At 42.5% G+C, this 15,438-nt stretch overlaps 1 protein-coding gene across 15 annotated transcripts in view; it reads left to right on the forward strand.

Annotated features, from left to right (window-relative positions):
• The first annotated feature begins 811 nt into the window (after positions 1-811).
• The window catches only part of PPP4R1 (protein phosphatase 4 regulatory subunit 1), a 61,060-nt gene continuing 46,433 nt past the window's right edge, over positions 812-15,438 (forward strand). For 4 of the 15 annotated variants that reach the window (XM_036323841.1, XM_036323848.1, XM_036323845.1 and 1 more), the window contains exons 1-3: positions 1,744-1,854; positions 2,044-2,088; positions 3,588-3,738. Coding sequence is in view for 4 of the 15 variants with exons in the window: in XM_036323852.1 (XP_036179745.1) it covers positions 1,848-1,854; positions 2,044-2,088 (52 nt within the window). In the remaining 11 variants the exon portion in view is untranslated. Of the gene's footprint in view, positions 831-1,150; positions 1,314-1,697; positions 1,855-2,043; positions 2,089-2,674; positions 2,977-3,587; positions 3,739-15,438 lie in introns of those variants that run through there. The other 11 variants (XM_036323840.1, XM_036323844.1, XM_036323837.1 and 8 more) reach the window with 8 other exon arrangements.

Below are 15,438 nucleotides of genomic sequence, written 5' to 3' on the forward strand. Positions count from 1 at the left end.
GTGAATTTCTAACGCATCATTTTGAGAGTTGGTGTTTTATTTTAAGCAGAATTCATGTAAGGGCATTTATCAAGGGAAGGAGAGAAATCGATGACGGCTTTTAGCCTTTGCTTTTAATTATTCTATATTTGACAAAATTAGACATACACCTGGAATTATAGATTGTATTCCAATCTTTATTACTCTTAGAAGTTTAATATTTACTATATATTGTGTTCCATATCTGAGAGGGAAGTTTTGGGAATAGCTACATATAGAACCCGTTTTATGACACAGAATTATGAACTTCAGGAGATCTGATTCCTCCCAGTGGTTCTCAACCTTCTGGCCCTTTAGATACAGTTCCTCATGTTGTGACCCAACCATAAAATTATTTTCGTTGCTACTTCATAACTGTAATGTTGCTACTGTTATGAATCGTCATGTAAATATCTGATATGCAGGATGGTCTTAGGCGACCCCTGTGAAAGGGTCGTTCGACCGTCAAAGGGGTCGCGACCCACAGGTTGAGAACCGCTGCCTTAGACTGAGCCTTCATTGGTGAAAGCCACAATGCAGGGAGGAACAAGCTGATGAACTATTTAGAATTCCCTCTCCTGCTGGAGAGACCGGACCCCCAGAGTGGTGTCGCTGAAACAAGACCTTGTTTCGTTCTGCACTTGAAGAGATGACCCTATCGGAGGCCTTGAGTAGAACGGGAGGGGGAGAGAGGATAGTGTGAAATGGAGCCAGCAGACCTAGGCTGATCGCTCACTCCGTGCTTGGGAGCCTGAGCTCATCAGTCACACACACGCGAAAAGGGGGAGGATAAACTGTGATCCGGCACTCAGGTGAGCACCTGCTACTTAAAGGGAAAAGTCATCATCGCAGGCCCGTTCCCGGAGCGCCGCCGACATGCCCGGTGCTGTGCCAGGCTCCTGGCATTCCTCGTTCACCCCGATGATCCGAGCGGCAGTGATCGTCCCTCCTTTCACAACGGGCCACCCGCCCGCTAAGTCGACGGCAGCATAGAGACCCGAGCGCAGGCCTGCCGCCGGCTGGAGGGTTGCCGCTGGGCCGGTTCCCGACCAGCCGGGCGCAGGGCCATGGCCTGCGTCTCAGCCTGAACCGCGCGGGGGTGGGGGGCACGGGGGGGGCGCGGGGGGCGGGCGAGCCGGCTGACCCAGCTGCCTCGGTCCCCCCGAGACCAGGCGGCCGGGCCCAGGGCTTTGTTACCAGCCGCTTCCCACGGGCCCCGGCGCGCGGGGGGCGGCGCTTCCTCCGCCGGGAGGGTGGGACCCTCGGCCTCCGCCAGGCGTCGGATCGCCGCCCACGTACGTGCCACCCGGGGAGGGGGCGCGGGGCAGCGAACGCCGGCCCGCCCGCGGAGAAGGGCTGCGGCCGACGACGCCGTGACCCAATAAAGCGGGTCGGGCCGCGGGGGGCCCTGCCCGGCTCCGGCCACCAGCCGCAGGGTCCCGGGCCGGCCGCAGCTCCGGCCGCTGCTCGGCGTGAGGGCGCTTCCGGCCGAGGGTGTGAGCGCGCGCCGCCGGGCCGGGCCGGGAGCGAGGGAGGCGGGAGGAGGGAGCGCCGGCCGCCCCGGGGCCGCCCGGAGCGGACGGGCGAGGCGAGGCGAGGCGAGGCGGGGCGAGGCCCAGGGCCCGCGGCGCCCGCCCACCCCCGGCGTCCGGGAGCCGCTCCGCCCGCGGCCCAGTCCCGGGCCCTCGGCCCGCCCCGCGCGCGCGCCCCCGCCGGCCCGTCCCTCCTCCTCGCCGCCCCTCCCGCGCGCGTCCACCGGCTCCCCGGCTCGCGCCGCTCCATGTAGCCCCGGATCCCCGGGAGACCGAGGAGGAGGGGGCGATCACAAGATGGCGGGTACGTGGCCCCCAGTTCTCCGGGCGGCGCGGCGGCGGCGCCTCCCCTCACCGCGTCCGCCCGTTCGCCGCCGCCCCGTGTGGGGCCGAGGCCGGCGCGGGCAGGCGCCGCGGGGCCGGCGGGCGGGTGGCCGGGAGGCGCGCCGGGTCGCGGGGCGCTAACTGGGCCTTTCTTTTCTCCCCGGCGCAGACCTCTCGCTGCTCCAGGAGGACCTGCAAGAGGACGCGGACGGATGTGAGTGCGCCGCCCGCTGTCGCCGTCGCCGGCGGCCCGCGGGGAGCGGCCGGGAGGAAGGGCGGGCGGCGGCGGCCTGGGCCCGGCCCGGCGGGGGGACGGGCGCGGCGAGGCGTGGCTCGGGGCCGGCCGGGGTCGCGGCTTGGGGGGAGCATGGCGCTTCCTGGAGGACACGGGGCGCCCCCTCTGCCGCCGGGAGAGAGCGGTGCCCCGCGGGGCGCTTCAGCTCGGGCTCTGCCCCAGCGCCCACCCCGCTCGCATCTCGGGGGGCTCGGGAGCGCCCGGCGGCCCGTTTTGGAAGGAGAAACTAGCAGGCAGACATTTGAAGTCGGAATTTGGGGTGCGTGTTCCTCCATGGAGTGCCTTCCGGGGGCGCCCCTCCCCTCGGCCCTCCCGAGGAAGGAAGAGGCTGTGATGGAGGAGGTGTTTTTCCCGGGAGCTGCCCGCGGGGTGCAGGGCCCCGCGCCGTCCCCCTGGCCGGCCGGCTGGGGGCCGCTCACCTGGGCGTCGCTCCGCGGCCGCGGCCCCTGCGGCCCCGGGGGCGGTTGGAAGGTCGTGTGGCCCCGGCAGGAACGACTGTTCGGAGGGCGAGTTTCTTGAATGCAGATGTTCGCACATTACCCAGCCCTCCGCACATACTACATTTTCAGCTTTTCCTTGAGATGGGAAGTTTTAAAAGAATTGGTTCTTTTGTGTAAGAAAGAAACTTGGACCTTGTTTCCAGAATAGCGTCAGGAAGGACTTGTGCGTTTCCCGTGGGCTCTCCCAGCCTCCGAAGGTGATGGGGGCTTTGCTCTGAGTTGACGTGGTGACCGTGGTGGGATTTCTGATGTAGCGAGAGGAAAAGCCCGCCGGATGCTCAGATTTACTTGGATCAGTCATTCCGAGGTGGCTACAGTTTGAAATCGCTCTTTTAAATACTCTGTACTTCATCCTTAGTATTGTCTGTTATGGTTTTCCTTGCCCAAACCAAACTTAATTTTTAAATTCCTGGGGTGTGTGTTTGTTTTTTGTTTTTTGAGTGAATTAAGGGGAATTCACTATTTAGAAGGATTCTATAAAAAGAGGGATTGTTTTTAAAGTAACTGAACCATATTCAAACTTACCTTTTGCTAAGTATGGATTTGTTTTTAATTTTTCTTAAGTAAAAAGCTCTTAAAGGGAGCCGTCCTCCTATAGTAGACAGTTTTTATATTTCACTTAATGTTATACCTTAGTCCACTAACCTGCCTATGAGTGAGTTTATAATGTTATTTAAGGCAGCTGTTGATTTCTTGCAAAGTTAGGGTTAGAGAGGTGCTTCTGGTGGTTGTCTCGAAACAGGGGCTTCTCATTCTTGTATTTTGCTTCAAGACTTTGTAAATAGAAGATGTATTCATTCAGCAGAGATTTAGGAACGTCTGGAGCAAGAACTTCTGCATATTAATTTATTTTCATTTATGTGCCATGTACTCTTACAGGATGAGCTGCAGTATCACTTTTGTCTTGTCTGACCCTAGGGAACATAGTCTAGAGGGGAATGCATACCTGTGAAGAACTCAACAATGATTTATTCATGAGCCTCAAGACTTCTGCTCCGTCCTGAGGATATAGCTGTGCAAAGGATGGTCACAGTCCATTGCCCTCTAGTGGTTTATAAGCAATTTTAATGTAAGTGTGATAGTGAAGGCGCCGGAGGCAACGTAGTACAGTAGTTAATAGACAAGATGCTAGAGCCAGACTGCTTTGTTCCAATCTTGGCATTGTCATTTTGGACAGACTCCTGTAACTCAACCTGTCTGTGCCTAAGATTTGTTATTTGTAAATAGCCTATAAATATTACATACCTTTTTGAGTGGTTCAGTGCCTTATGTAAATGAATGCATGTAAAGCACTTAGAATAGTTCCTGGTAGCCCTGGCCAAGTGGTTCAGTTGGTTGGAGTGTTGTCCCGTGTACTGAAAGGTTGTGGGTTCAATTCCCAGTTAGGACACATACTCGGGTTTCGGCTTCCATCTCCGAATGGGAGGCAACCAATCATGTTATTCTTTCACATCGATGCCTAATGTTTCTCTCTCCCTCCCTCTCTAAAAAAAAAATAATAACAGTACCTGGTAAATAGTGCCTATTCTATGTTCATTATAAATAAAGTATAAGGAAGCTTAAAAGAGAGCAGAAAAGAAAATACTGATGGTTGAGTATTATGCTATAGAATTAATATATATTTACAAGTGCTTTTAATGCTTACAGTTAATTTTTTAAAGGTTCTGTTAGTTTCCAGTGTGTTTTAATTTAGGATAAAATGCTAGACATTTGAAGGCACAGATAGTTTATTTGCATATGTATAATTTCATTGGAGACTTTATTAAAATAATTGTTTATTGTTCTCAGTTGTTAGTTTTTATAGGTGATACTATCATAGCCCTGGAAACTTTGCCTTACTCCGTTGTTTCTTCTGGCTGGTCGAATAAGTAAAACAACGTACAGCAGATCAACAGGAGAAAATCAGATTTTCACATGTGCATTTTTTCATAAGCATAAAAATTCCAAAGACAATGAGGCAGAATGGGGTATTGATGTCATTTTGGACAAAGGTGAAGTGGGTAAGGGCAACTCATAGGTACTGAGAAAGTAGCAAATGCATTCTTGTTATGCTACTCAGAGACAACAGGACAGAGGGAAATCTAGGGAACAGATTTTTTCACAGATCCTTTCTGTCAACCACACTTAATTTATATGTGCAAAAGTGGGTATGCTAAAGTGGTAATCCTAGAGTTCCCTTTCTGAAGCAGGTTTTTCCATCTGAATCCCTCAGAGAAGAAAAGGGGGAGGTTATAAAACAAACACACAAAAAAACCACTTCCTGAGTTCGTTGGGCTTTAATTGTTTGCAGCTCAAAATAACCTTTATGCCAGGGTGACACATCCCAGGGAGAGCTCCCTACCCTGACAATACCTTTACCCAGAATATTCAGAAACAAGGGGTCTTTGAATATATGGCCAGTTGAAGAACCATTTGCCTTCTATTGTGAGGGGAGAAAGAATTAGAGAAATTTGCCCATGGTGCCTAGATCGAGGGCAAGATGTTTGGTAAGGGGATGAAAAAGCTTGTCACATCCTGGAGAATCTGGAGAAGGTAGAGAACCAGAGATGTCCGCAAGAATGGAGCTTGGGCTCCCCTTACAGCTAGGCTATATCTTATGAGCCCACTTTCTGTCTCAGGCAAGACTGGTCTGGAGGCCGGCCTCCAGAGTACTTGTGCACCAGGTCCTGCCACTTCTTCCAAGCTAGGTCTGAGTTGGCCTTGAGGATGGGAAGAAATTATTTTCTAGCCAAGCTCTACAGTCTCGATTGTTTTTCCTAAATGCAGAACCACCTCCAGGACCTAGACTAAGGCAGAAGAGAGGATAAATGCTATTGTACTGGTAATCTGCAGCTGTGGAGACTAGGAGAGGACCTAGGTAGGGTCTATATCTTGAGTAGGAGTGAATTGCCAGACCTTGGTAAGAGTCTCAGGTCTTTTGTTTTGATTTGTTTTATTTTAAGCCCTCAAGTGTATGTATAGAGTCAGTAGAAAAGTGGGTGGAATAGGTAAAAGGGTTAGTCAAAGACTGTCTTGACTGATATCCCAAGGGAGAAAAAGAAACAAAGTTCTAGTATGTAAAAAATGGTGCATTGTACAGGGTGGGACAAAAATAGGATTATATAATTGTGAGTACATGAAATCCAGAGTTTATTTTTGTGTTATTATGTATTAATTATTGTATTTTCCACATGAACAACTTTAAACCTATTTTTGCCCCACCCTGTATTTACATATAAAAATATCATAAAGTTAAGTAAATAAAATTATTATTAGGTATTAATTTTAGGAAAATAATGCAATAAAAATGTGTTTTAGTTTAAAAGTAATACTTTCAGTACTGCACATGAAACATACTTGGAATTTCAAAGAGAAAGCAAGCCAGTGATTCCATTGGAATAGGTGACTTCAGAGTTGGGTAAACGCTTTTTGTTCCTTGAATAATGGGAAGCAATGTGAAATAACAGGTAGACTCTCAGAGAAAGATATTTTAAATTTCTTTTTTAAAGGATAGATTATTGATTTTTAGAGAAAGGAAGGGAGAAGAGAGAAACATTTATGTAAGAGGGACATTGATTGGCAGCTTCCTACGTACCATACCGGGGTGAATCAAGCCCCAAACCCAAGCATGTGCCCTGACCAGGAATGGGATCAGCAACTTTTCAGTGCACAGGACAACACCCAACTAACTGCGCCACACCAGCCAGGGCAAGATATTTAAAATTTTTATTGTCAGTTTTCCAACAGTTGCTAGATTTCTAAAAGAGGTAAGATAGACTTAAAATATAGTAAGATTTGCCCTGGCCAGGTTGCTCAGTTCATCAGAGTGTCTTCCCAATACAACAAGGTTGCCAGTTTGATCCCTGGACAGGGCACATACAAGAATCAATCAAAGAATGCATAAATAAGTGGAACAACAAGTAAGTATTTTTTCCCCCTCTTTCTCCCTTTCTCTCTCAAATCAATCAAAAACAGAAATTTTAAAAAGAGATACAGTAAGATTTGACAAGTTAATGCTTATAAAAATAATTTCATTGAAGGAGTTTGATTAAAATTTACATTTTAAGAAAAGAATACATTGAAGAATATTTTAAAAGAATGATACAACACTGAATATTTTGTAGTAGCTTTCATAAACACTATTCATAGCAGCCCTGTGGTGTGTAGGCTGTAGTATTCTGATATTAATTAAATAAGTAAGTAAACTGATAGGCAAAGGGACTAAACTATTTTCTCGGGGAAAATTCCTAAGTACCAGCCAGAATTTTAAGCTAAGCTTCCTGATTCTAAAATATTGTATTTTAAATATTGTCTCTTTTAAGAAGAGTTTATTGCCCAGTTTATAACATCGAGCAGCCCAAGTTTCTTACATAGGCAGTTTGTTTGAACCATGTTTAAAATACCCTTGAAGAGTAATCTAGTATGCTGCATGTGGTTTAATTTAGAGATAATTAGAATGGATGTTGGATATAATATAGCTTATTTCATTTTTTGTTAACTTTTCTTTCAGCTGTAATTAGCATGATGTTAAAGAGCTTTGGGAGCTATATTATGGAATATGCCATACCACAGAATTTTCCATATTTCTTTAAGCTTTGGAATCCTTTTACATGAATCACAACTAATTGGGTGTAACTGCCTATACTGCACTCTAACTACTTTTAAAAACCTGAAACTAGTTTTGATAAACTTCCTTAAATCCTTGCCACCTGGGGAAGTGCTGGAGCCAGGGAATCAGTCAAAAATCCTAGGAAGGTGCCCTTGGAAGTCATGATATTTATAAATGTTAAATGGGGATTTGGAAAAGTGAGTCATGGGACTTGGTAGCATGTTTTAATTGCTACCAACAAGACTGGACAGGAGAAATCTTTATTTAGATTGAATATACTTGATATCCAGGAAAAGATTGCTTAAGATGGTTTTAATGATACCCACATGTGTATAGAATCAGTTAATGATGCCTTGAGTAACAATTCCCCGTGTAGACTTTTTTTAAAACAGAAGGAAAAAGCAGGGGAAACCCTTTGTAAAAATATACATATTGGCTGCCTGGGATTGTAGCTGCACACAAACCAACCCATCTAAATACAGAGGTTTTTGTTTATTCTTCCTGCTTATGAAAGATAAATACCTCTTATTAAATAAAGTTCATTCGTCTGCTACATATGTTTGATCACTGGTTTATTTTATTTCTGTTCCTTTTATCTCAGTTCGTCTTCTCATCAAAATAAAGAATTCATATTTATTAAACTATTATTACTACACTCCTATATTTGCCTTATATTTTGGAATTTTGGATTTTTCCTTCTTGATGGCAAACAATTTTTGCCATCAGCTACATGGTGGGCAGTACCTAAACTTAAATTAGGGTGTTTTGCTGTTAGCTTAGATCTGAAAATAAACCTAATTTTTAAAAATTTTTATTGATTGATTTTAGAAAGAGAGAAAGGGCGGAAGAGAGAAAGAAAAACATCAATTTGTTTTACTTATACATTCATTGGTTGATTGTGTTTGTTTTTTTAATGTTTTTATTGATTTTTTTGTTTTTTTGGAGAGAGAGGAAGGGAGAGGGAGAGAGAGAGAAACATCAATGAAAGAAAAACAAAAAACAGAAGCATCAATGAAAGAGAAACATCGATCATCAATTGGGTGCCTCCTGCTTGGTCCCACTGGGGACCAAGCCTGCAACCCGGGCATGCGCCCCGACCGGGAACTGAACCAGCGACCCCTTGGTGCATGGGACAACACTGAACCAACTGAGCCACACCGGCCAGCCCATTGGTTGATTCTTGTATATGCCCTGACCAGGAATCAAACCCTCAACCTTAGCACATCAGGATGACTCCTTAATCAACTGAGCTACCTGACCAGAGCTGAAAAATAAACCTAATTTAATGTTTTAGGGAGAAGAGTGAGGTGGCACATCTATGGAATTTTGACTAAGGAGGTTGAAAGGCCTGCATTCCCTATAACTTCTAAGAAGCTGTTTTTGTACTGATCTTTCTGGCCCATCACCTAAGATTTCCTTTCTCCAAAGCCATCCCCTAACTCTCCTACGTCAAGTCTTAGCTCCTTATCCCCTTAGATTTAGAAGCAGACTTGTTTTCTCGCCTACTTTATATCAGTTTGGCTGATATTTGAGCATTTATCATTCTATAATTCTGAAATATGTCCCAGGAAAGTTTTGTGTAGGGGGAAGGAGCACTGGGCTTTGTAAATCTTCAGACCTGGGTTCAAATTCTGACCCTTGTCGCTTATTCATTGTGTGATCTTGAGCAAGTTGCTTTTCTCAGCTGTTCTCTAAATGTATTTCATTGGTTTTTTAGAGAGAAAGAGAGAGGGATAGAGAGTCAGAAACATCGATGAGAGAGAAACATCGATCAGCTGCCTCCTGCACACCCCCCACTGGGGATGCACCCACAACCAAGGTACATGCCCCTGACTGGAATCGAACCTGGGACCCTTCAGTCCGCAGGCCGACACTATATCCACTGAGCCAAACCGGTTAGGGCTCTCAGCTGTTTTCTGTCTTTAAAATGTTAATGGACTTTAGGATTGTTTCCAGTTTTGGTCTATTAAAAATAAAGCTGCTATAAGCGTTCTTTGTGTGAATATATATACTCTTTCTCTTAGGTATATACCTAAGAGTGAAATGGCTGATTATCTTTTTAAGAAACTGCAAAACTTTTTCAAAGTGGTTGTACCATGTTACACTTCCACCAGCAATGTTTAAGAGTCCCAGGTGCTCCACACCATTGTTAGCACTTGGTGTGAGCTGTCTTTATTTTAGCCATTCTATTAACCATTTGTACACCATAAGCGTTTATAGACGCAAGAGGCAGACCTTTTTTAATTAAATTCAAAATATCATGGCAGTTAACTGGTTAAATGTGTAGTGGTGTGTGTTTTTTCTGTAGTTTGAATTTGCATTTCCTTATTGACTAATATTGCTCGTCTTTTCATGTGTTCATTTACTATCTATATATCTTTTTTGGTGAAGTGTTTAGATCTTTTGCCCATTTTTTTATTGGGTTAATTGTTTTCCTATTAAGTTTTGAGAATTCTTTATATATTCCAGATACAAGTCTCCTCTTGTGACTTGCAAATATTTTCCAATCTGTGACTTGTCTTTTCATTGTCGTGATTTGCAAATATTTTCCAGTCTGTGATTTGTCTTTTCTTTGCCATAACAGTGTATTTCAAAGAGCAAAAGTTTTGAATTTGATATTCAACTTATTGTTTTTACAGATGCCCTTTATCAGATTGAGAAAGTTCCCTGAATTTACTGACAGCTTTCTTGAAATTAGGAATGGATGTTGGATTTTGTCATTGCTTTTTCTGCATCTATGATGTTTGTTTTATAAGTTTAAAATGAATTATGTTGACTTTTAAAAGTAGATATTGTGAATTTTTCAGTGCGAAATTTCAAATACACACAAAAGCCAATGAATCAACATATACTCAGTATACCCACTACTTAGCTTTATCTTTCAGCTATCCCTTCCTATAACATCTGAACTTTTGGCGGAGTGAGGGAAGAGGTAGCTAGAGTACTCTAAATACATCCCAGGTGTTATTTTATTTTAACTATAAATATTTCACAAGGGATATACTTGGAAGTGTCATGTTCCAATCTATAAACAGTAGGACTTCTAAGGTTATGGTAAGATGCAGTAATTTATGAACTTATGATTTATGGTTTAAATGATTAAATTCTTTAGACATTTGCCTCGCTATTTTTACTGTAGTAAAGCACATCTGTATAATTACTAAACCCATTTTCATTTTGATATTGATCACCAGATTAAGAGAAGCAAAATCTTGTTTATTTTTATCTTGTTAAAGTACATTTCACCTTTTTGGGTCAGCCTTAATGTTAACAAAGGAATATTGGTAAACAAAAGTTTAATGTTATATTGGTTTGTTATATCATTCTATAGGATCACATAAACTTTAAAATTTGAGTTGTGCTATACCTTTGGTGAGCCAGTTATCTCAGAATTACTGAAATCAAGAACTGGAGGATAGATTAATATATTAATTTTTTTAATGTTAAACATGAGAAAGTTTAGGCCCAATATGTCACAGACATAAAGGTGAAATGTTGGCAGAAGCTAGAGTATAACTTGGACCTTACAGGTTTTAATATTCTTTTCCTGGGTACCATCTAACATAGCTCTTTAACTTGCTGCAAAAAGAAGATGGGAGGCATTTCTGGATTTTTGTTGTTGTTGTTTAAATTACCATTTATTGCCCTGGCTGGTATGGCTCAGTTGGTTGAGTGTCTTCCTGTGCACCAAAAGGTTGCTGGTTCGATTCCTGGTGAGGGCACATGCCCAGGTTGCAGGCTCAATCCCTAGTAGAGGGTATGCAGGAGGCAGCCAATTGATGTTTTGCTCTCACTTTAATATTTCTCTTTCTCCCTCTCTTTGTAAAAATCAATAAAAAAATATTAAAAGTAATTATGTAAAAAATTACCACTTACTGTCATACTGTATGTTGGACATTGTGCTATAACCTTACTTATAATATTCCCCTGAGAGCTATGTAGTCCCACAAGTTTACAAAAGTTGTACTTCATAAGGCTTATCGAACAGTTCATTTGCTCAGTCACCAAACTTGAAAGTGGTAGGTTAAATTAAAATGTGACACAATGTCTATTATTTTATTTACTACTTTATTATTACTGTGCTCTTACTGCCTTCCAATTTTGGCTTCCCTTACATTACAATTTATTTGGCTCATTTAATCTCCTGAAGATTCCAGAGTATATAAAGGTAATAGCCTGTTCTTTAAGTATTTGGTGAGTAAAATACTTTTTATCCTCAGTAGCTCCTGTCTGTTATGAGAATGTTAAAAGCAAAATATATTCTTTTCTTTGTTTTAAAGCACTCATGTATGAGGGAACAAGTCATTGGAGTAAAAGTGGGTAAGAATGAACCAATGTCACCCCAGTAAATTCAATTTTTAAAAAAGTGGCTAAGAACATTGATGTGATCTGATGGGTCTTTTATTGTTATTAATCCTCACCTGAGGATATTTTTCCATTGAATTTTAGATAGAGTGGAAGGGAGGGGGAGAGACAGAGAGAAACATCAATGAGAGAGAGACACGTTGATTGGTTGCCTCCTGCACGTGCCCTGACCAGGGCCAGGGATTGAGCTTACAACCAAGGTTTTTGCCCTTGACCAGAATCGAACCTGGGACCCTTTCAGTCCATAGGCCAATGCTCTGTCCACTGAGCCAAACTGGCCAGGGCTGAACCTGTCACTAGGTAGTCACTTCAAAATCTTACTGCTTAATTTATATTCAAATTTATATACTGCTTTGAATTTATATTCAAAGTCAAGATTTGATAAAAATAATTTTTACACCTATAAAAGTAATTTAAAATTTATCAGTGTAGTTTTTGGTAGAAATAACTTCCAGACTTCAAATAAATTCAAGACTTTATTGGGGGTTGGTGGTAATTTGGACCTGGATTAGCTCAGATTTTATATTTGGATTAACTGTGGGGGAAAAAGAATTACTAACCAAAGTAATTGGGTTAATAGATTATAAGAAAAATGTTTACTCGCTGAAGGGAACAAGCAACACAGCTATAATGTATGGGAGATCCACGCATGCAATTGCTTTGATAAGCTACATATTTCTCAGATTGTCAAATACTGTTTAGAAAGCATGATCTTCAGTGTAAGTTAACTTGTGTACACGTGATGAGTGAATCCATGGCCTTGGTAAAACTACTTAGGAAAGGAGTGTACACTTAGGAATAAAGGGCCTCAGACTAGACCAGTGGTTGGCAAACTGCGGCTCGCGAGCCACATGCGGCTCTTTGGCCCCTTGAGTGTGGCTCTTCCACAAAGTACCGACTTGTGCCCATGGGCCACAAAGTTTCAGTCGCACTGTACATGCGCGCCCGCATGTGGTATTTTGTGGAAGAGCCACGCTCAAGGGGCCAAAGAGTCGCATGTGGCTAGCGAGCTGCAGTTTGCCGACCACTGGACTAGACTCAGGGAAACTAACAATCAAGGGTGAATTTGCAAAGGAGATTCCAAAAGAGAAGTTTAAAATTATTCTATGCGAATTCAGAGATTTTTCTTCTTAGAATTAGATCTCCATTTCCTTAACATTACTATTGTTCAACTCTTTTGGATTATGTGGGCGGGCACTTAATAATATGGGATTTATAGAACTTTAAAAACAGAAAAACATAGGAAAGGTTACATTTACCTGGGTGGGGAGGAAAATAAGGCTTCAGTTTGAAAGAACATGAATACATTTTAAAGGCAGATGGATCATGTGAATAGAGAATTAATGTTGTGCATGTCAGTGACTTGACACCAGAGTTAGTTCAAAAGATCTTTATCTCACTAGACAAGGAAGACAGAAAAAGTGGATTAATATGACATAGAGTCTGTTGTTGCTTATAATATTCATCCTTAAAATTATATATGAATTCAAGCCTGACAAACTCAATTTGAATCTTTTAGTATCTTTAGAACAAGTGAACTCAGGTCTTAGGGAGTTCAGAATGAACTAGAAACACTACTGGTGCTACTTTGGATTTAAGTACAAATATAAGTGAATAATTCCAGTGTAAAGCATATAAATGCATTCTTATTGCACAACATTATGTAGCTAGTTTTGGAATTAAGGAAGTGATATGCTTACTAAATAAATGGAATAAAGGTTTGATGGACAATGTAAAAAATAAAAAAGAAAGAATTGATTTTGGTAGCTAATTGGAAAGCAGATAAATACACTGATATCTTATTTATGTGTATACTTTAGGGAAATGTTTTTTGAAATAGTCATAGAATGAACTTTAGCAAATTATTCTTGCTTAAATTAATTGAGATTAAACATGCTATAGGACAATTTCATACATGCAAAAGTTTCATTGGAGAAATGCATGGATCATCTTTCTCCTTTGCTAGTGGGTGTAGGGTTCTTATGATATCTCTTGAAAAAGAATTTTCTGAGACTCACACAGGAGTATGAGTGATTTTTATTTGGGTGGAATTACATCTCTCGGTTTCCAAAGTCCCATTTTCCTTAATCCAGTCCTGGAAGATGTGCAGCTGGGGATTCAGTAGAGCTAGAAGCAGAGCCAGAGTCCAGGGTTTCCGTTCCATGGTGGAGCTGGGTCTGGTGTAGCATCAGGCTAGTTGTAGTCCATTAGTCAGTTGTGTGGAGGGTCCACATGGTATGAGCACGAGAGTCCTGCAACCAGGAGAGCAAGAGGCAAAAGAGCCAAGAGCGAGAACTTTGTTTAGGAGATAAAATATCTTAAATCTTCCCATAATTGCAGTGGCCATGCCTACTCTGGCCAATCACCTATTCCCAGGTATGACTGACAGACAAGTACCGTCCCTATTTCACCCAGGCTTTCCTGGGCATGTATCTAAACTGCAGCTTCTTGACAAAATTGTACTAATGGCATCCCCAAAATATTTGGCCTTCCCTTTACTCCTTTGCAGTTATGCATAACTAGGTTAAATTACAACAGTACCATTAGATCATTTCTCAGGATTTTTTAAACACTTAATATTTATATTTGTAGGGAAGGTTTCTGATAAACATATTTCCACGAAGTACAAATTGAAACTTGACATACCTGTTTGCTTAAGGCTATAAGGTCCTTCAGATTTGTTTTTCTTTTTTGTTGTTAATTTTTGTCCCTAAGCAGTGACTTAATTGCATTTCTGCTACATCATTAGACCAGTGTTGGAAAATTTCTGAAAGGGCCCGATAGTAAATATTTTAGGTTTTGTGGGTCATGTGCTGTTTGTTGTACCTACTTAGATCTGCCAATGTAAGGTGAAAGTGTTACTGGAGAAACAAATTTCTCCATCGCTTGTGGGAGCAGGGTTCTTACAATATCTTTAGAAAGTGAATTTTCTAATATTCACATGGGAGAATGAATGGTTTTTATTGGCGTGGTGTTACAGTCCTCAGGTTGTAAAGTCCCATGCCCCTTAAGCCAGTCCTGAAAAAGGCACAACTGAGTTCCAGTAGAGCCAAAAGCAAGGCCAGTATCCAAAGCTTCTGTTCCATGTTGCAGCTGGGCCCAGTTTGGCATCAGGCTAATTAAATTCCATTCGTGTATTGTGTGGAGTCCACATGGCCCACACAAAGTGTGTGCCCCACTGCAATAGGAGTCAGGTGCAAACAGCAAGAGAGAGAGCCAAGAGCCTAGGCAATGATAGCACGCGAACTCATTTTTTTGGTTGATTTTTCTTTGTTAAATGACATTTAAATATATAAAATAAATATCAAAAATATAAATCTTTGTTTTACTATGGTTGCAAATATCAAAAAATTTCTATATATGACACGGCACCAGAGTTACGTTAGGGTTTTTCAAAATGCTGACACGCCGAGCTCAAAAGGTTCGCCATCACTGGCCTAGGGAGCAAACTTTCTTTGTTCAGGAGTTTATTCAGATTTCATGCCCTTTCAGTGGCCACGCCTATTCTGGCCACTGACTTGCTTCCAGGTGTGACTGACAGACAAGCACCTTTCCATGTCACTAAGACCTTACTGGGCATGGGTCTGTTGTACAGTCCCTTCCCCCATGTATCAATGGGGAAAAGACTTGTAAAGTGTTAAATTAGCAAAGCTGTATAAAAGGCATGCCTATATTACTTAGGCTTCCCTTTACTCCTTTCCTGTTAAGTAATAGCCAAGTTATTACCAAGGTATCAAAAGCAGTCATAGACAATACATAAATGAATGAGCATAGCTGTCTTCCAATAAACTTTATTTACAAAAACAGACATGGGCT

This window comes from Myotis myotis, unplaced genomic scaffold, assembly GCF_014108235.1.
Source record: "Myotis myotis isolate mMyoMyo1 unplaced genomic scaffold, mMyoMyo1.p scaffold_m19_p_9, whole genome shotgun sequence".
NCBI lineage: Eukaryota > Metazoa > Chordata > Mammalia > Chiroptera > Vespertilionidae > Myotis > Myotis myotis.